Source organism: Sus scrofa, chromosome 7, assembly GCF_054392235.1.
Source record: "Sus scrofa isolate SSC_HxYL_T2T_F1_AM1 chromosome 7, Sscrofa_HxYL_maternal_Yorkshire_Landrace_v2.0, whole genome shotgun sequence".
Lineage (NCBI taxonomy): Eukaryota > Metazoa > Chordata > Mammalia > Artiodactyla > Suidae > Sus > Sus scrofa.
The window spans coordinates 135,199,223-135,218,582 of NC_139389.1; the positions used below are offsets into that span (position 1 = coordinate 135,199,223).

At 57.8% G+C, this 19,360-nt stretch overlaps 1 protein-coding gene across 3 annotated transcripts; it reads right to left on the minus strand.

Moving 5' to 3' along the window:
- Positions 1-12,289: 12,289 nt before the first annotated feature.
- On the minus strand, positions 12,290-15,581 carry CKB (creatine kinase B). 3 transcript variants are annotated; one of them, XM_084966664.1, is made up of 8 exons: positions 15,514-15,581; positions 15,020-15,236; positions 14,666-14,820; positions 14,459-14,591; positions 13,943-14,114; positions 13,129-13,252; positions 12,767-12,956; positions 12,290-12,681 (listed from the first exon to the last, which is right to left on the minus strand). In XM_084966664.1, exons 2-8 carry the CDS (start codon positions 15,210-15,212, stop codon positions 12,503-12,505), a joined length of 1,146 nt encoding a protein of 381 aa, XP_084822790.1. In that variant the 5' UTR covers positions 15,213-15,236; positions 15,514-15,581; the 3' UTR covers positions 12,290-12,502.
- Between the last annotated feature and the right edge of the window lie 3,779 nt (positions 15,582-19,360).

Sequence of the window (19,360 nt, forward strand, 5' to 3'; positions counted from 1 at the left end):
GCTTCCTAGCAGTCACTGTTAAACAGAGGGATACGTTTGCTCTTGAAGGGAACAGTGTGAAGAGATGATGTGCCTTACAGATGTCCTGACAGCACGCAGGTGCGTCCAGGTGTGACTGTCCCCAAGAGTGGAACCGGGTGTCCTCGCCAGTCAATGAGAAGGACGAGGCCCAGCAGCTTTGTAATTTGGTCTTTGGTTTGTTACACCAGAACCCAGACAGGGTGACGCTTCCTCCGGGCAGTGTCCCCACGTGGCATGGTACATCCCATTGCTGTGGCTGGGCCACTGAGCGACAGCAGCGCCGAGATCCTCAGAGGTCGGAGGAAATCTAGGCCCATCCTGTGTCCCGAGGGAAGGGAGCTTACCTGGTGAGGAGGGGACGTGGAGAATGGGTTGTGGCAGGAGGGGTCTGCGACCTTGCTTGTTTGGGCCGCACTGAGAGGAAGCCAGGTGTACAGGGATGGCTCTAGGGAACAGAACAGGTGGCAGAATGGGCATCACGAGGAGGCCTGGGTGAGCCGGAAATAAAGGGTTCTGCGAGGTTCCCCCATGGCGAAGCGGGTTAGGGATCCGTCGTTGCTGCTGCTGCTGTGGCACGGGCTGCAGTTGTGTCACGGGTTCACTTCCCGGCCCAGGAACTTCCATATGTCACAGGTGCGGCAAAAAAAAAAGAAAAAAGGACTCTTCCAGGAAGTGATCCTCTCCCCTCCCCACAGGTCACTGCAGCGGGGCCCGCGGGGCCGGGAGAGGCTGGCGCAAGCGTCTTAGGAGTCACTCCGAACAGGCAGCAGAGTCCCATGTGAAAGGGAATTGGGGGCAGTTCCCATTGTGGCACAGTGGGAACAAATCCAACCGGGATCCGTGAGGATACAGGTTCAGTCCTTGGCCTCGATCCGTGAGTTGGGGATCCGGCATTGCCGTGAGCTGTGGTGTAGGTCGAAGATGTGCCTCGGATCCCAAATTGCTCTGGTTTTCGTGTATGCCGGCAGCTGTAGCTCCCATTCGACTCCCAGCCTATTTTGGGTGTGTGTGGCCCAAAACAGCAAAAGGAAAAAAGAAGCTGAATTGTGGAGTTTCCATTGTGGCTGAGCAGGTTAGGAACCCACCATGGGAGTTCCCATTGCGGGGCAGTGGAAACAAATCCAACTAGGGGAGTTCCCGTCGTGGCGCAGTGGTTAACGAATCCGACTAGGAACCATGAGGTTGCGGGTTCGATCCCTGCCCTTGCTCAGTGGGTTAACGATCCGGCGTTGCCGTGAGCTGTGGTGTAGGTTGCAGACGCGGCTCGGATCCCGCGTTGCTGTGGCTCTGGCGTAGGCCGGTGGCTACAGCTCCGATTCCACCCCTAGCCTGGGAACCTCCATATGCCCCGGGAGCGGCCCAAGAAATAGCAACAACAACAACAACAACAACAAAGACAAAAGACAAAAAAAAAAAAAAAAAAAAAAAAAAAAATCCAACTAGGAACCAAGATGTGGTGGGTTTAACCGCTGGCCTCGCTCAGTGGATTAAAGATCCAGCATTGCTGTGAGCTGGCGTGTAGGTTGCAGACAGCTTGGATCCCCAGTGCCATGGCTGTGGTGTAGGCTGGCAGCTGGAGCTCTGATTTGACCCCTAGCCTGGGAACCTCCATGTACTGCAGATGTGACCCGAAAAAAAGAGGAAAAAAATAAACCCAACACAGTGTCCGTGAGGATGTGGGTTCAATCCTGGTCTCCCTCAGGGTGTTGAGAATCCAACACTGCCAGCGAGTCGGACAGTGTGGCTTAGAGGTGTGTACCCTTGACTTGGGCAGCCTGTTTTCCAGCTCCCAGCTTCTTGCCCTTGGGTTTTCTCCTCATAAAGACAGCCTGTTGTAATCATATCTCTCTGGGTTGTTGGCTTGGGTCCCCCAGAGGGCACGTGCAGAGCAGCACAGCTGGCAGGTGCTGCAAATATGGCAGCTCACACTGGTCTTCTTTTTTTTTTTGTTTGGTCTTTTTAGGGCCGCACCCACAGCATTTAGAGTTTCCCAGGCTAGGTGTCCAAGCAGAGCTACAGCTGCTGGCCTACACCACAGCTACAGGAATGTGGGATTCGAGCCTTGTCTTCAACCCACACCACAACTCACAGCAACATGGGATCCTTAACCCACTGAGTGGGGCCAGGGATCGAACCTGCGTCCTCGTGGATACCAGTCAGATTCTGCTGAGCCACAATGGGAACTCCTCACACAGGTCCTTTTAAACAAGAACTCGAGCTGGGAGTTCTCCTTGTGGCCCACTGGTAACGAACCTGACTGGCATCCATGAGGATTCGGGCTCAATCCCTGGCCTCACTCAGTGGGTTAAGGATCCGGCGCTGCCATGAGCTGTGGTGTAGGTTGAAGATGAGGCTCGGATCCCACATTCCTGTGGTTGTTGCGTAGGCCGGCCGCTATAGCTCTGATTTGACCCCTAGCCTGGGACTGGGAGCTCCCATACGCTGCACCTGTGGCCCTAAAAACCAGCCAACCAACCAACAGAAGCCCAGGCTGGGAGCTGGTCCTCTTCTCTTCCCTCCAGCTCACCCAGGGCCCAGACGCCCTTGAACATCGGCCTCTGCTCTCAGGAGAGGCCACTGCCCTGCCATCGGGGGCTTGATAGAGTGTAGAGGTGTGGGCTCTGAGGCTGCTCTTAGGAAAGCTGACAGGCCTGTGCCACCGCCTTCCTGGCCCAGGCCCTGCTGGTGCTCCCAGAGGACAGGGAGAAGCCGTGGGACACTCGACAGGAGGCAGATGTCTCCACCTCGGCCTGCCCTGGCCTTCAGGTTTCGCCTGCACCCGCGCTCCCAGGCCTGCTTACCCCACTCTGCCCTTCGCTGCCTGCTGCAGCCGTCTCCCGGGCCACCTGCGCTGTCCACGGGGCCACTTTATCTCTGGGTGTGCCCTCCCTTCCCTTACTGGAATGTAAGCACCGAGGGACAGGGACTGTCGTCTTTCTTTCTCCCGTAACCCAGGCACCCAGCACAGAGCCCGGTGCATGGCGCAGACTGGTCTCCATGGGATGCTGCCGGTGAGGGTGGAGGAGCTCAGGCGAGAGGTCTGGAAAGCACCAGACGTCTGCTGGCGAGTCCCCATAGCCGCGTGTGCCCCGGCCAGCCCGGGCTGCAGCTGCTGGAAGCCGTGTTTTGGTTTGTGGCCGGTCCTGCTTGGTCTCCAGCAGCGACCACGACTTGCCTGTTTTACAGACGAGGTGCAGAGGTGAGATGAGCGGCCGCCCTCAGGCCAGGCAGGGCCAGCGCACTTCACTACCCGCCCCCACCGCTGCCTGTACGGCCAGTGCCCACGCTGGGCCGTTCAGCTTGGACCAGGCAGGTCCTGTGTCGCCTAACGCTTGCCAGCAAGTACGAGGTGTGTGTTGAAGCGTGTGGTGTAGTTCTTTTGTCTGTCCCACACCGCCAGCTGTCGCACGGTCAGTGCAGTGTTTGGATTTCACTTGGTTAAAAGGGTCCAGTCAGGAGGTCAGCCAGAGATTGACTTGGGTGTTAACAGGGGCCCGTGCTCCAGTTGGCTCTGACCCTGTGCCAAGCCGAAGGTGAGAACTGCTAAGCAGGAGCCCCCCTCCGAGAAAGCGGTCCGGGTCGGGCGGGGACCATCCAGATCTAAGGGCCATGGCCGGGAAGACTTCTGGTGCCTTATTGATAAATTTTGTTGGTTGGTTGTGTGCTGGGCGGATTGGTTACACACTCTGAGGCTCTCACATTTGCTCCCAGCTCCCTGGATCCCTGTGGCTTTTAGCTGGGGTGGTAAATAGGGAGCAGGGTGTCACCGAGAAGAGAGACAACTGATCATACCACAGCTCTTCCCACAGCCTGTGCCTCTTGTAACTTCCTGCTCCATCTACATCCCACCCACTTAACCCACCTCGGAGGGTTATTTTAAGCCAGAACTCATCCGTCAAGCAGAAGGGAAGTCTTCACTCGCTCGTTAGAAACTCCTCCAGCTTCTCCTGGGACGCCTCCAGGGCCGGGGCCCTCATGCCTACAGCAGGGGCCCGGGGGGGCGTGCTGCCTGTTTCTGCATTTTTCTGGTGTCCCTCCGTGCCCTGCCGGCCCTGGTCGTGTCTCCGGCCCTTGGGAGCTTTAACCAGGCAAGGCTCAAGTGTACGAAGGTGAAATTTGCATTCCTTCCCTGGGTTGTGCTTCTCCAAGGTAAACGGCCCCAGTGCTTCTCAGTCGCTTCAGCACCAGGTGTGAAGACTTCCGATCATTGTTCACGTGTTCGTTTATCGACGTTCATATTTTAGCGGGGGTGGTTAGGGTGGGACAGCTACTCTGGAGGGCCCTGTGCGGAGCTCGGAGGATCGAAAAACAGGGTAAAACCTGTATCCTCTAGAAGCTTGTTCTCACGGGAAGAGGAGCAGAGACGCAGCCTTGAAACCCGGTGCAGCCTGTGCTGCATGAAGGTGCTCCGAGGCTTGGGGCCGAGCAGAAGCCCTGTCTGGCGGGGGAGACAAGCAGAGAAGAGAGGCTGCTCGTGGGGAAGGGAGGGGCGCCTGCAAAGGCAGGACTGGGGCTGCCCTTGGGCTGGACAGGCTCTGTCTTGTCACCACCTAATAAAGTGGCTCAGTGAACCTTTCTTCTGTTAAGGGGACTCTGGTCCAACACTTCTTAGGGAGCAGCTTGGCAGGCCTCCGGGGGGAGTTCTGCTGCCACCAGACCAAACAGATCCTGCTGCCCTGGAAAGCCAGGTCTTGGGGACCAGAGAGGAAGCTTCCTAGTGTGGGGCACCTGGCATGCCAGCTCCTGCAGGCGTGGAGCTGCCGGCAGGCGTGGGTAGGTGTGAATGCGCACTCAGAGCAGGCGCGCCTGCGTGGACGCGAGCTGGGAAGCAGGAGCGTATGCATCCTGCTCATTCGTGTGGCACCAGGAGTCCTGTGACAGAAGGTGCCCCTGAAAGCCATGTCCCGACACCAGAGCGGTGAGCCACTGCACCATCCCCAGATGCACCCGTGCCCTCAGTGCCCTCTGTGTCCTGGGGGCTGCTTGTGCCCGTCCCCCCCTCTGCTCGCGTCCTCAGGCGAGAGCCCCTGCTCGTCGTTCAGTACCCAGCTCACCTGGCACCTGCTGCCTCCAGGCTTGAGGGTTCTGGGCCTCAGCCCGGGTGGCTTCCCTCTGCAGTGCCCCGTGTCGCTGGGTCTTCTCGTCTCCAAGTCCAGAGACGTCCTGGCTTGTCCAATACCAATCCTGCCTGTGGATAGAGGGTGGGGGTTCCTGTGACCCGGAAAGGCCATGCCATACGTTCTCTTGTCCTGACACCACTCCTGTAGGGCACCTTTTTCAGGTTGTATTTCCTAGTGTCGTGGCGTTAATGAACCAGAAGCCCGGAACTGGACTGGAGATGCAGTCACGTGGTCTTGTCTTTGTTAGTGGAGAATAGAGCAAAGCAGTCAACACCTGAATCCTCCTTTCTCATCTCCAGGAACGAGGAGGAGGAGGCAGGTCCTCTGGCCTCCCTCTGCTCAGAGCACTTCCTCTCCAGAACAGGCGCCAGGGCTGTGACTATTGGCGCAGCTGCGCAGGAGGCCCCGTCAAGCACAGAGTCAGCAGTTTCAAGCGTGGATGAGTACGGGCCGCCTTTATTCCTTCTTTTTTAAAATTCTCAGTGCATTTAGTGCTACTTAATGTGTTGGGCAGTTGATGGGTTGAAAGTATTCACAAAATAGACTTTTTACTCTAGTGAAAATGTGATAGAAGTTTACTCTGTTGCTAAATTATGTATTTCTGGAGACACAGACCACCTGTCCCAGGAATAGGAGCAGCCCTGTTTACATGGGGTGGGACAAAAGGGGGACGACCCAAAGCCTGACCCCATAGCCAGTGTCCTCAGAAGATTCAGAGTGACACCGCTGCATGATGGGAAGGGTGACGCGATGAAGCCCAAGGAGAAGGATGAGTGAGGGCTGTGTAGGCAGGACGTCTTCCCTGGAGACGGCTTAGGTAGGCCCTGGGCTTTAGTTGGGCAGGACAGACTGTGGCAAGCAGAGAGCAGGTTTACGGAGGGGAGCCCCAGTTTGGGCCAAAATGGCAAATGGAAACAAGTCTTGGGCGGGGGGGTGCCACTGCCATCAATCTCTAGTCTTGTATGTGCCATCCTGAGTGTAGGCCGGCCGGGAGCTGCCCAAAGCCTAGGCTGCTTCTTGAGCTACTGGTCCCAGTTCCAGCTAGTTCCAGGACAGACTCACATCCAAGCCCGGAGAGACCCTGAGCAGACCAGCAGTACCAAGCTGTGCCTGCCCATGCATTGGGATTAGCATGTGGTCAGTGGGGTCCCGCCCGAGTCCCCATCACCGAGGCAGGAGTCGTATGAGCCGTCACATGAGTGCACCAGGTGAAACATGAAGGTACCCCCCCGGGGGCTTATGCGCCCCTTGTCAAAGATGACTTCTGGAGTATTCTACCCCTCAGCCCTGGGCTGCTGTGAGGGCGCCTTGGAAGTGTGCTCCCCTGGTTGGACTGCTGCATGCCAGGCTCCAAACCAGGGTTTTGTCCCAAAAGCAGAAGGGAAGAGTGGCTGCTGGGAGCCAGGCAACCGTCCCTGCAGAAATTCATCAGATGCAGCTAGAGGGTATCAAACTAAGTGAAGCAAGTTAGAAAGAGGACAAATACATATGATAATCAACACTTACACAAGGAATCTAAAACATGGCACAAACGGAGGTCCTGTTATGGCTCAGTGGAAACGAACCTGACTAGCATCCACGAGGACCCGGGTTTGTTCCATGGCCTCGCCTATCTGGTTAAGGATCCAGTGTTGCTGTGGCTGTGATGTAGGCTGGCGGCGACAGCTCCAGTTCAACCCCTAGCCTGGAAGCTCCAGATGCTGTGGGCGCAGCCCTAAAAAGACAGAAAAATAAAATATGGTACAGGAGTTCCCCCTGTGGTACAGCAGGTTCAGGATCCCCCTGTCTCTGCAGCTGCGTGGAGCAGTGCAAGTTCAATCCCTACCGTGGTGCAGTGGTTTAAGAATTCAGCGTTGCCACAGCTGTGCTGTCAGTTGCAGCTGCAGCTTGGATTCGATCCCTGGCCCAGGAATTTCTGTTTTGGCAAAAAAAAACAGAAACAAACTCACAGACATAGAGAACAGACTTGTGGTTGCCAAGGGAGGTAGGGGAAGTGGGATGGACTAGGAGTTTGAGGTTAGTAGATGCAAACTGTTATATTTAGAATGGATAGGAGGTCCCGTCATGGCGCAGTGGTTAACGAATCCGACTAGGAACCATGAAGTTGCAGGTTTGATCCCTGGCCTTGCTCAGTGGGTTAAGGATCTGGTGTTGCCGTGAGCTGTGGTGTAGGTTACAGACACGGCTCGGATCCCACGTTGCTGTGGCTCTGGCGTAGGCCGGCGGCTGCAGCTCCGATTCAACCCCTAGCCTAGGAACCTCCATATGCTGAGGGAGTGGCCCAAGAAATGGCAAAAAGACAAAAAAAAAAAAAAAGAATGGATAAACAACAGGGTCCCGCTGTATAGCACAGAGAACGATATCCAATCTCCTGGGATAGACCATGATGAAAAGTAGTATTTGGAGTTCCCATCGTGGCTCAGTGGTTAACGAATCTGTCTAGGAACCATGAGGTTGCGGGTTTGATCCCTGGCCTCGCTCAGTGGATTGAGGATCCGGTGTTGTTGTGACCTGTAGTGTAGGTCGCAGACGTGGCTCGGATACCACGTTGCTGTGGCTCCGGCGGCTACAGCTCCGATTAGACCCTTAGCCTGGGGAACCTCCATATGCCTCGAGTGTGGCCCTAGAAAAAGACAAAAAAAAAAAAGTATTTTATTTTTATTTTTTATTTATATATATATTATTATATTACACATATATAATAATATAATAATAAATACTAATAATATATAATAATAATACTAAATTATATGTGTATGTAATTTTTTTTGTCTTTTTAGGGTTTTACCCGCAGCATATGGAGGTTCCCAGGCTAGGGGGTCCAATCAGAGCTGCAGTCGCAGGCTTACACCACAGCCACAGCAATGCCAGATCCAAGCCGCATCTGGGACCTACACTACAGCTCACAGCCACACCAGATCCTTGACCATCTAAGCAAGGCCAGGGATTGAACCCGCAACGTCATGGTTCCTAGTCGGATTCGTTTCTGCTGTTCCATGACAAGAACTTCGGAAAATAGTATTTTAAAAAGAGTGGGAGTTCCTGCTGTGGTACAATGGGATTGGCAGCATCTCTGAAGCACTGGGACACAGGTTCAATTCCTAGCCCAGCACAGTGGGTTAAGGTTCCAGTGTTGTTGCATCTGTTGTGTAGGTTGCAACTACAGTTCAGATTTAACCCCAGGCCCAGGAATTCCATATGCCACGAGGTAGCCAAAAACAACAACGAGAAAAGAATGCATATGTGACTGAGTCACTTGCTGTGCAGCAGAAATTGCATAGCATCGTAAATCAACTATAATTTTTTAAAAAATAAGCTGGAAGGAGAGTTTTTAGCTTTTCTGGGTCTTAAGTTTAATTATTAAAGTCAGGCCTTACATTTTCTTTTCCTTTTTTTTTTTTTTTTTTTTTTCTTTTTAGGACTGCACCTGCAGCATATGGAAGTCCCCAGGCTAGAGGTTGAATCAGAGCGGCAGCTACACAGCAACTTGCAGCAACACCCGATTCTTTAACCCACTGAGCAAGGCCAGGGATTGAATCCTCATGGATGCTAGTCGGGCTCTTAACCCACTGAGCCACAAAGGGAAGTCCAGTTGAGGTTTAAATTTTGACAAGACCTCAACTCTGAGAAAGGTGTGAAAGTTAGGACTTCTGAAACAAAGCATTACATCCTCACTTCTCTGTGGCTCTAGCAAAGCCAAACAGTGATGCAAAGACAAGTTCGAGTCCAGAGCTGTGAAGGGCATCCCTACAGAAAGCGCTTTCTCCGGCTAGGCTTGGGAACTAGCACTGTCCCCCAGTTCACATGTGAAAAGCCTCAGCCCTCAGCCTCGCTTCTTCAAGCTGAAATTCACTCCCCTCATTCACTGGAAACCCCACAGCCAGCAAGACGACTTCTTGCCAGCCAAAAGATTGTTTTCCTTTGTTACCTGTGGGGAAAGAAATTAGCCTAGAATCCTGGTGAGAACACATGTGAGCCCCAGGGTGCGGCAGGAGGCTTTGGTGTAGCAGCTCCAAACAGAAATGCAGAGGAAGGAACCGTGCAGGCCACTGCCACCCATGCAGCTGCTGCCGAGAGTGGCAGGTCCTGCACCCTGGATGTTCTGAAAGGTCCAAGAGCAGTGAACGGAACGCAGGACTTGCCCCTCAGCCAGTCCACTCTGTTTCCACCCCAGGGTTGGGGAGAGGTTCCTCCAGAGCAAGCCGGGGCGGTGGCAGTGACGCCCTGTGGCCTCAGTGATGGTCTCCCACCAGCGGGGACACCTTGCCACATTTTTTTAAAACCACTCAAAAAAAAAGAATTTGGTTCAGCTTATATAAGCAATATATGTTCACTGTAGAAAACTTGGGGACGAAAGTATAAAGAAGGAAGTCACCTGTTACCCCTCCACCCACAGCTGACTGCTGTTCTTCAGGATTTTTCCATACGTGTCCTGTGTGGGCTCTCAGGAGTACAAGCTGTTTCATAACCTGCTCTTGCACTTCCGCTTTCTTTAGGCCTGTCTCCGTCTCACTGAGGTCTTCATGCTGCTGTGGATTCCTGCATGGCACCATGTTGAGGGAGGCGGCCTGGTTTTTTTAACCAACACTTTATCGGTGGCCGTCCTGACCGGTTCTGCCCTGTTCTAAGTAATTGCATCTCTATTTGTGCAGGACAGTGGTTCTCAACCACTGATGATATGGGCCTCAGGGGACATTTGGCACTGTCTGGACATTGTCTCTCCATTGTCGCAAACAGGGTGGGTAATACTGCCCGCATCTAGGGGGCAGAGGCTGGGGATACTGCTGAGTGCCTGGCAGTACCCATGGCAGCACCCAGATGGTAGTGTTCTGTGCTTGAGAAGTTTCTTAGCTGGGCCATTACCACGTTACAGGTGTGTATGCTGTCACCGTGTCCTGGGGTGTCCTCCACCCAAAGCAGTGAGTGGATACAGGTGTGTGTTGTCTCCCAGTGGGGTGGCTTCCCCGTCTGACCAGGATTTCAAGGAAAGGTACAGTCACCGTGTGTCCAGAGGGCAGGAAGACAGATTGTAGGGCCCTGGTCAAAGGGCCCATGGACTGCTGGCTGAGCAGAGGGGCCCCCTCTGAGTGGAAACGGTCTTGGCCCAGAAAGAATTAATGCGCCTTCCAAGCACACGTTCAGTACAGCCAGCCGAAGTGAGAATAAAAAGTGAGAAGTACAAGTGAGGCAAGGGGAAAACGGGGTAGGAAAATGAGTAGCCTAGGGGAGAAGCAGTGGGTGTAGCTGAGCTTGTGGAAGAGGCTTCTCCCTACAGGGCCCCGAGGAGCTGTGCCGGTGCTACTCTCTGGCTGTTGGCCAGATTCCAGAGAGCCCAGGGGCTGTAGCCCAAGGGCAGGAGTCTCCGGCTGCTTGGGGTAGCTGGCTCCCCTGCCTGGTGAGAAATCCTGTGCCAGGCCCCGTCCTCTGGGTGACTGGCTGGGCCTGCCACTGCAAATTGCCCACTGCTAGTATGGGAGAACCCATTCTGACAGGTCCAGGTGGTGAAGGGGGATTAAGGCCTCTTTCCCAGGCAGTGATATGCCTGCCTGACCAGGCCCCTTGGGTGCTTGTACCCACCTTAGGGTACTGTCGGGACAGGCTGGTATTGAGGGGGCCTGAGTAGGCAGGAGGGCTTTCAGCTGGAGGGAGCACAGGCCCAAGGGTGGGCACAGGCAGTTGGGCCAGGACCCCTGCCAGCCCATGTGCAGTCCCTGCAGCTCTGCAGGTAGCGGTGACACAGCAAGCCTGGGCAGCTCCTGGGCCAGCTGGCAGAGGCCTCCGCCTGCTCCTGCTGTCTCTTCTGTGCTGCCTCTGCACAGGGAAGGCCTTCCCAGGAGGGACCCGCTTCCTGGACTAGTCACGGCCCTTTCTACCCTGAGTCACCAGATTCCAGGAAGCACTGTCTGGCCTGGCCTAGCCCACGCTGGCTAGAGGAAGCTGAGAATGGAGTTGCTGCCTGCTATGTGCCCCTCACCTGAACCTTCATGGTGAAAAGGCAAGCCTGGGACTGAACCCTGGCCCCCAGGCGGTCCCCAAGTGTACACTCACCCAGCCTGTGGGCCCATGCCCTCTCCCTGGCAGAGGCTGAGCGCTGCCCTGCCTGGCCCCTGAGGCAGATGACAGGGCACCCCTCCTGCAACTCTTTATTAGGCTTTGTCTGCCCAGCGAGAGATTGTCATGAGCCATGCCCGGCTTCTCCCAACCTCAGCAGGCTAAGGCCTGCCTGGCTGACTTATGGAACTGGGGGCCCTAGATCCACATGGGGCTGGGGAATCGGAAAACAGAGGTGGCCCTGGCCAGCAGGTGGCAGCACAGACTGCAGAGTGAGGAGCATAAGAAGACAGGCTGGGGGGTGCCCTGGCTGAGCCCCTCAGGGGCTCATCTCTGGTGAGACCCCTGAGACAGGGATGGTAGCAACTGGGAAATAGACCAGAAGACCGCCTCCAGAACAGACCCGATCTCCTTCTGCCTAGGGACCCTAATGAAGAGAGAGGCCCAGGGACTGGGGCACCTGAGGGTTTTGGAGAGGCTTGCCAGGAGGAAGGGGACTGAAGGGGTTCCAGGGCTTCCTGGAAGGGTATGGAGCCTGGGGTGCCAAGAAGGGCTCAGTTCAGCCTAGGTGGAGGTTGGGAGGGAAGTAGAGAGACTATTTAGGAGCTAGAGTAGGTGTTGGGGTGGTGGGAGGGGATGGTGGCAGGGACAAGCTGCCAGGAAGAAAAGTAACAGGACTTGGGGGTGGAGCACCGGAAAAGGCATCAAGTTTCTGGGCTCCAGTCCCCATCCCCCCTACCCCGCCAGCCCCTGGACTGCTCACTGCAGGATGGGGCTAAGCAGCGTGCAATGCTCTACCCCCGAGGCCCGAAAATCCCTTAGGTCCTCAGGGCAGAGCTCTGCCACCCTGGGGTTCCTCTCTCCACCCCCCCCGGCCCCACCCCCAGCCCACCCAAAACCTGCAAGGAAGCTAAGTAGACAGGATGGCAGAAGAGGCTCATGAATAGGACTGGGGAGGGGGTACAGCAGGCTAACTGTCCGGACAGCCTCCAGCTTCCTGTCCCATGGCACGCAGAAGGGCAGACCCAGGGCTCAGTCCTCACAACCTGACTGCGGGGCCCTGGGCTGCCCTGGGAAAGAGGAGGCACCACTCAGACTTGGGGCAGGCCAAAACCTGTTTATTTCAGCATCAGCAACATCTTAGCCATCACAAAAATAAACTCTACTGAGGGCGGCAGGAGAAGTCTCTACAGCGAGGCTAAGGACTCAGCCACCAAAGGGTGAGCCTCAGGGGTGCATGGTGGGCACTGCCCGGGCAATAAATTAGGAAGCAGCGGGGCTGGTGGTGGCAGCAGGTGCAGGCCAGGGCTTCACTTCTGGGCGGGCACGAGGTCATCAATGGCCTGGCCCTGCTCCAGCCGCTGCTCCATCTCGATGAGCAGCTTCACCCCGTCCACCACCATCTGCACCAGCTCCACCTCGGAGAAGCCCAGGCGGTCAGCATTGGAGACATCGAAGACCCCGCCCACAGCGGCGGTGTCCACACCGCCTGGGGAGACAGACGGGTCAGCAGGGTTGGGGGGGTGTCAAGGGAGGCACCCTGAGGGGATGCCTGCAGTCCCCACCCAGCTCACCTGTGCCTCGCTTCTGGAGCCGCAGCCGCTTGAGCACCTCGGGGAACTTCTCGTGCTTGCCCAGGTGGGGCAACTTGATGTGCACACCTGCCCGCAGCCCCGTGCCCAGGTTGGATGGGCAGGTCAGGATGTAGCCCAGGTGAGGGTTCCACATGAACTCGTAGTTCTTGGACTTGAAGAGGGTTTCGATCTAGAGGCGGAGAAGGTGTCAGAGGGGAGGATGGGCTGAGGCACCCCCAGGGGACCAGAGGGGACCCAGGAGCTCCTTACAGATCTGCCTGAACCCCAGGGCCTCGTCCTGCCCCCTCCCAGGCACCAGGCTCCCACCGTCGCAGCCCCGCCTGGGGGTGGCCAGGCCTGACCTGAGTGAGGCCATTGCAGAAGCGGGTGAACACCTCCTTCATGTTGCCCCCCTTCTGCATGGAGATGACCCGCAGGTGGTCCTCCTCGTTGATCCACACCAGGAAGGTCTTATTGTCATTGTGCCTGCGGAAGGCCCACAGTCAGCCTCCTCCCTGGACTGTGGTCTCGGGCCACGTCCAGAAACCAAAACGAGGGGGCCCCAGACCCAATTCTCAAGTCCCAGAGGTGCTCGTCCCACCTGTACCAGGGGTGCGGGCTGTTGCTAGGACCCCAGCCCCGTCTACACTCTGGGGTCAGGCAGGGAGGGGATGAAAAGGCTTTGGGCCACTTCCCAGCTTGCCCAGTTTAGCCTGGGTGGCGCATGGGGGGGTACAGTCCCCACAGAGGGGAGAAGGGGCAGAGGTGGCCAGGAGAATGCACTTTATCTGGCTTTGGAAGTGGAAACAGGAGCTGGTAAGCCCTTCTCCCCCGACTCCCCAACCGAGGAAACTTCTGCGTCACCCAGCAACTCAGAGTCCCAGCGGGAAGTGGGCTAGAAAGAGAAAAGGCAAGGTCCTTCTCCCAAGGCGGGGTGTTTGAAGGCGAAAAGCCAGCAGGACGGGTCCCCCACCTCTAAGATGCCGAGAGGCTGAGGCCTCTATCAGCCAGGGTCCTTCACACACCTGCGTGCTCAAGGTCACCTGCAAGGAGGCCTGGGCGGCACCAAACCTCTCCCAGGAGCAAGGCTCCTCCCTCTTCCTCCTGGCTCGGCCGCTTCGGGGACGAAGGGGCGGGGTGGAGGGACCCGCGGGAGGGGGGTTGGGCCTTACGCACCAGATGCCGCGGGCATCGGGCCAGTCGCGGGCCATGCCCGAGGCCAGCAGCAGGGGCGACACGGGCTTGTCGAAAAGGAAGTGGTCGTCGATGAGCTGCTGCTGTTCCGCCTCGGTCATGCTTTTGAGCGCGTAGTACCTCCCCGCCAGGTCACCGTCCAGGCTCGACAGGGCTGCGAAGGGGCGCGCTCAGGAGGACGAGCGGGAGGGGGCGGGGGAGGGGAGGGTCCGTGCCCATACCCTCACCCCCTCTCGCGACAGGAGTGCATCCCACCTCCCAATGCCCGCCCAGCCTGCTGGGAATCCAGTCCTCGCGGTCGGTCGGGGCGGCGGGCCGACCCTCGCCGGCCCCCAGTGCGCCGCAGACCCAGGGTGCTGGGCCTGTCCCTCCAGGAAACCGGAGCCGGCTCGCAGATAAGAGCGCGGCGGCGGCTCAGATGACCGGTAAACAAGCGGGCAGGGACCGGCACCGAGGGGTGGGGGGGCGCGGGAGGCACCCAGTCGGCCCGACCTGTACCTTCGACAGCGAGCTTCTCGATGGCGCGGCGCTCCCCGCGGCTGCAGTGCGGGGGTAGACAGAAGCCGCGGATGCTGCGGCCCGTGCGCACCCGCGAGCTCAGCACGTAGTTGGGGTCCAGGTCGTCGCCGCCCTGGGAGACCAAGCGGGGTTCAGCGTCGAGAGAGCCCTCCCTACCCCGACCCGCCGCCCGAGGCCGCCCTGCACCTGAAGGTTGTCTGGGTTGAGATCGGTCTTGTGCTCATCGCTAGGCTTGTAGCCGCCGTGCCGGTCCTCAATGATGGGGTCAAAGAGTTCCTTGAACACGTCATACGACTCCTCGTCGCCAGCAACGCAGCCCACAGTCATGATATAGGGGTGGCCTAGAGGGGAACACGGAATGGGGACAGTGACGTCACTGCCAGGCCCGGGCAAGCTGCTGAGGATCCTGTGGCCGCGCGCGGAGAAGGGGCGCCGGGACCTTGGCCCGAGGGGGGCTGGGGGATGCCCTGGGTCCTAGACTCCCGATATATGTCACGTATACGGCGCGGGCACCCTGACCCCGCGAGTAGGGTGCGGTACCTGGGTTGTCCACGCCGGTCTGGATGACGTCGTCCAACGTGAAGCCGCTGGGCGTGCTCTTAGCGCGCAGCTCGGCATACAGCTCGGGGGTCAGCACCTTGGCCATGTGGTTGTTGTGGCCGCTGAGGTCGGGGAACTCGTCCTCAGCCGGGAAGCGCAGCTTCAGCGTGTTGTGGCTGTTGGAGAAGGGCATGGCGGCGGCGGCGGCGGCGGCGAGCTGCGGGGAGACGTGGGGGTCAGCGGGGCCCGAGGCTCTGAGCCTCCCACCTGCAAACCTACCCAAGGACCGGGCCAAGGTCAGGCGAGGTCTGCGCTGCGCGCAGGAGACTATCACATCTACCACGACGACCCCCAGCCTAGCTGATGCTCCCGTCCTAGGCGGTGGGCCGGGGGGCTGCGCCGAGCGCGGGACGCCCCGGCCTCTTCGCGCAGCCCTTGCCCCAGTGTCCCGCGCAGCCCTTGCCCCAGCGGCCCGGGCCCTATGGCCCACTCACTGAGCGGCCAGGCAGGGGTGGGAGCTCTCGAGAGACCGGCAGCTCCGGGCGCGTCGCAGGCGAACAGCGGTCGCTCAGAGCTCCAGCTGCTCTTAAGGGGCGCGACGCGGGCCTCCCATTGGCCGCTATTTATAGCCCATTCATTCCATTGGACCGCGCTGCGGGGTGGTGCCCGCCGCTTTGTCCGCCGCCCGGGGCCCCTACACCCCCCCCCCCACCCCTCCCAGGCTGCCCACCGCGACTACCCCCTGGCTGGGACCCCTTGCAGGCCTCCCACCCCGCCCGCCCAGGATCCCAAAGCGGGAACTTTAGGCCATTGGACATTCTGGATTCTCCCACCCGCTGTCTGCCTCCGAGCGGGAAACTGAGGCAGGGGGGCCACCCGGCAGTGAGGGACGCTCAGGCCTGTCTGCACCATGACTTCTGCCTTCCCTCCGCCCGCCAGTCTCCGCGGTGCTCCCAGCGAGGGGCCAGGCGAGAGCGTCCAGGGCTTCCACAGCAGGTACTGCCACCCCCCAAACCCCTCCCTTCTCCCGCCGGCCCGAGCTGGCCCCAAGCCTCCGACCTTCCTCAAGGTGCCCGCAGGCATCTCCCGGGCCATCTTGGTGCAGAGGGAGGGCGAAGTCTGGATGCCGCCCAGCCCGGCGGCACCCTTGGTAGATTGACCTTGGGCAGTTCCCAGGGGATTTTGGGGATCCCAGCCAGAGACCCCCCCCCTCCCCAGACCCGGCCCCTCCTGGTCGATGCAGGAACACATGGCCTTGAGAGGCTGCTGGGCAGTGCACAGCCTCTAGGCCTGGGCCCTCTCTGTCGGAGACAAATACATCTCCCCACCCCCCACCCCAAAGGCAGAACTTGGAGACTCTAGGCAAAAAAACAGGGGAAATGCTAACAAACAATAACTCACTAAAAATCTGAATCATGCAAGTTAAGACAACAATGACTATGCGGTCCACTACCCACCACACACCCAAATTGCAGAAGATTGACCCCAGTCAGTGTGGGCTACAGGGTGGCACGTGGGGAGACAGGCGTTCACACGCTGCCGCAGCTTCAAATTGCTACATCCTTTTTGGAAAGTCACTTGGCAAGATCTATTAAAATGTAAAATGTTCCTTCTCCGTGACCCAGCAATACCACTTCTAGGAATCCAGTCTTTGGAAAGGGCAGCCTCGTTTCTCTTTGCAGGTAGACCAAGAGATGTGTAGTAGGAGAAACAAACACCAATAAATCTGGATACTATTGGATGCCCAACACTTGGGAACTGGCCAGGGCATAGGGAAGGCATTTTCCCAGTGTGGAGTATTACGCAGCTATTAAAAAGCGTGACTTGGAGCTTGTGTGGTTAATGTCCATCATATTGCTTTGTGAGTGAAGCAAGGAAGGGAGGAAACCCTTATCTCTGTGTGGGTTTAGCAGAATTTCTCCAGGGCTGCACAGTGAGCTCTGTGGGCTGCTGCTGGGGGACAGAAGATGCCTGGAGCAAGCCAACCAATGACCAAAATAGCCTCAAGGGATGGAAGGAGATGAGAGCCTCGGGGGCAGGGATAGAGTAGAAATTCCAGTGTATTTGGAGCCTCCGAGGAAGAGGCACTGGAGGAAAGGGAAGTCCGCTGGCCTCTGCCTCCATGCAGTCCTGTGTTCACCGGGGAGGGACTCCTGCCTCTTTCCTTGCATACCCTGGCATGCTTTGACTTGCTCCCAGTCAGCATGTTTTTAGACCCATAAAACAGATCAAGGTAAAAAGGCAAATGGCCCTGGACATTCTGGATTCTCCCACCCGCTGTCTGCCTCCGAGCGGGAAACTGAGGCAGGGGAGCCACCCAGCAGTGAGGGACACTCAGGCCTGTCTACACCAGGACTTCTGCCTTCCCTCCGCCCGCCCGCCAGTCTCTGCGGTCTCAGCAGGTGTCCCTTAAGCCTGAAATTCCTGCATTCTGTGCCCCCTGCAGCCCCTTCCCCTAATTTTAGAAGGATCTGCAGCTGCCTTCCCCAGTTCCCCACCCCCAAAGGCCTGATGGGCTCAAGTTTCTGTTTCTGGAAACAGAGCTGCTGGCCCTGAAAGCCTCCTTGGCTTTCAGACCTGCCCGCCTCAGGGCTCTTTGTCTGCAGCTTCCCAGAAGGCCACCTTTCCCCTCCCCCTCCCCGCCCTCGATTTGCCTGACCAACTTGGGATGGGGGAAGGGAAGGACCCCCATTGTTCTCACTTCCCTCCAGGAGCAAGGAGAGGTGAAGTCCAGGGGCCTTGGGGTCTTCCCAGGGCCAGGCCCTGGGGTTGCTCCTGCCCCGGTCCCCAGCCTTCTGAGATGAGGGTTTTGTCCTACTTTTGCAGATAAGCAAAGGGAAGATCAGAAGGTGGGTGACAGGGGGACCAGGTCAGAGGTCTGGCAAGCCCTGAGTGATCTTCGAGGGCCTGGGCCTGTGCTAACCAGACGCAGGGCCCACCCCAGGGACCCCCAGCGGGCCAAGCCCGGGGGGCTGGACTCGGACTGACAGTGACAGAGTGCATGGTCAGCAGCTGTGACGGTGGAAGTGGGGTGGGGCTTCCAGGCCTTTAGACTCAAGTCAGGTTGAGGCCCCCCACTAGGCAAGGGCTGCTGGGGAGCCGGTGGGGGTGTCCCAGAGCAGTGAAGCAAAGAGGGGGACTGGGGGGTACCAGCCTCTGCCGCCGGGGGAAGAACACTGCCCATGGCTAAACTAGCCCTTGTCTGTGGACCCTCCAGTCTCCCCAGGGCCCACGGGAGCCGGTTTGGTGGCGTCCAGGCAAGAAACTGGGTGACATCACCTGGCCAGTTACGTTCCAGGTTCCTCAGAAATCACACATGGTTACATATTAACCACTGGGCCCTGGAGGGGGTGGGGAGCCTCAAAGGAGTTCCGGCCTTTCATCCACAGGAATGGTCCGCTGAGCGGGGCAGACACAGACCTGGGCAGGCGGGGGCGAGCCGGGTGGGAGGGCACAGGATGGCCTCCTCAGGGTCTGTCTCCTCAGCGCGCAGCCCAGGGCCATTGCGTCCTGCAGGTGCCCTGCCCCTGAATTCCGCACAACGCACAGGGGAAGCTGGTTGGGGTCAGAAAGGGGCAGGGACTGCCTTGTGGTCACAGAGCATGTTGGGGCAGAAGGCTGAGCTGTTCAGAGTAGAGGGACCTTGGGTCACCTGATCACTGCCTGAGACGCAGGAGCGGAGCAGCCTCCCTCTGTCAGCATCCTCAGCCTCTCCCTTCCCTCCAGGGCCTTCTTCCTGCCTGTTCCCACATTTCTTCAGATCCACCACTGGTTCTCCGAAGCCAAGTTTGCTGGCTTTAAATCCCAAGCCCACGCTGGCCACTTTGGCTGCGTGACCTTAGACAAGTTTCTTGACCTCCCTGAATCTCATGCTCCCCATCTGTGAGGTGGTCCCACCCTCAGAGGCTTGTGAGGAGGATTCAAGGTGATGACACTTAATTGGGCTTATATAGCATTGGTTCTTTTTTTTTTTTGTCTTTTTGCCATTTCTTGGGCCGCTCCCGCGGCATATGGAGGTTCCCAGGCTAGGGGTTGAATTGGAGCCGTAGCCACTGGCCTACGCCAGAGCCACAACAACGCGGGATCCGAGCCGCGTCTGCAACCTACACCACAGCTCACGGCAACGCCGGATCCTTAACCCACTGAGCAAGGGCAGGGATCGAACCCGCCACCTCATGGTTCCTAGTCGGATTTGTTAACCACTGCGCCACGACGGAAACTCCTAGCATTGGTTCTTTTTATTTTTTTCCCTGGTCATGTGTATGACATAGCGGAAGTTCCTGGGCCAGAGGTCAAACCTAAGCCACATCAGTGCCCCGAGCCCCTGCAGTGACAATGACA

Excerpts from the sequence above, each read along its gene's own strand:
- CKB (XM_084966664.1), bottom strand. The coding sequence starts at position 15,212 with ATGCCCTTCTCCAACAGCCACAACACGCTGAAGCTGCGCTTCCCGGCT. Across the intron at positions 13,253-13,942 it reads CCCGATGCCCGCGGCATCTG|GCACAATGACAATAAGACCT; the intron begins GTGCGTAAGGCC and ends GGCCTTCCGCAG. Across the intron at positions 12,957-13,128 it reads TCTGCAATGGCCTCACTCAG|ATCGAAACCCTCTTCAAGTC; the intron begins GTCAGGCCTGGC and ends CTCCGCCTCTAG.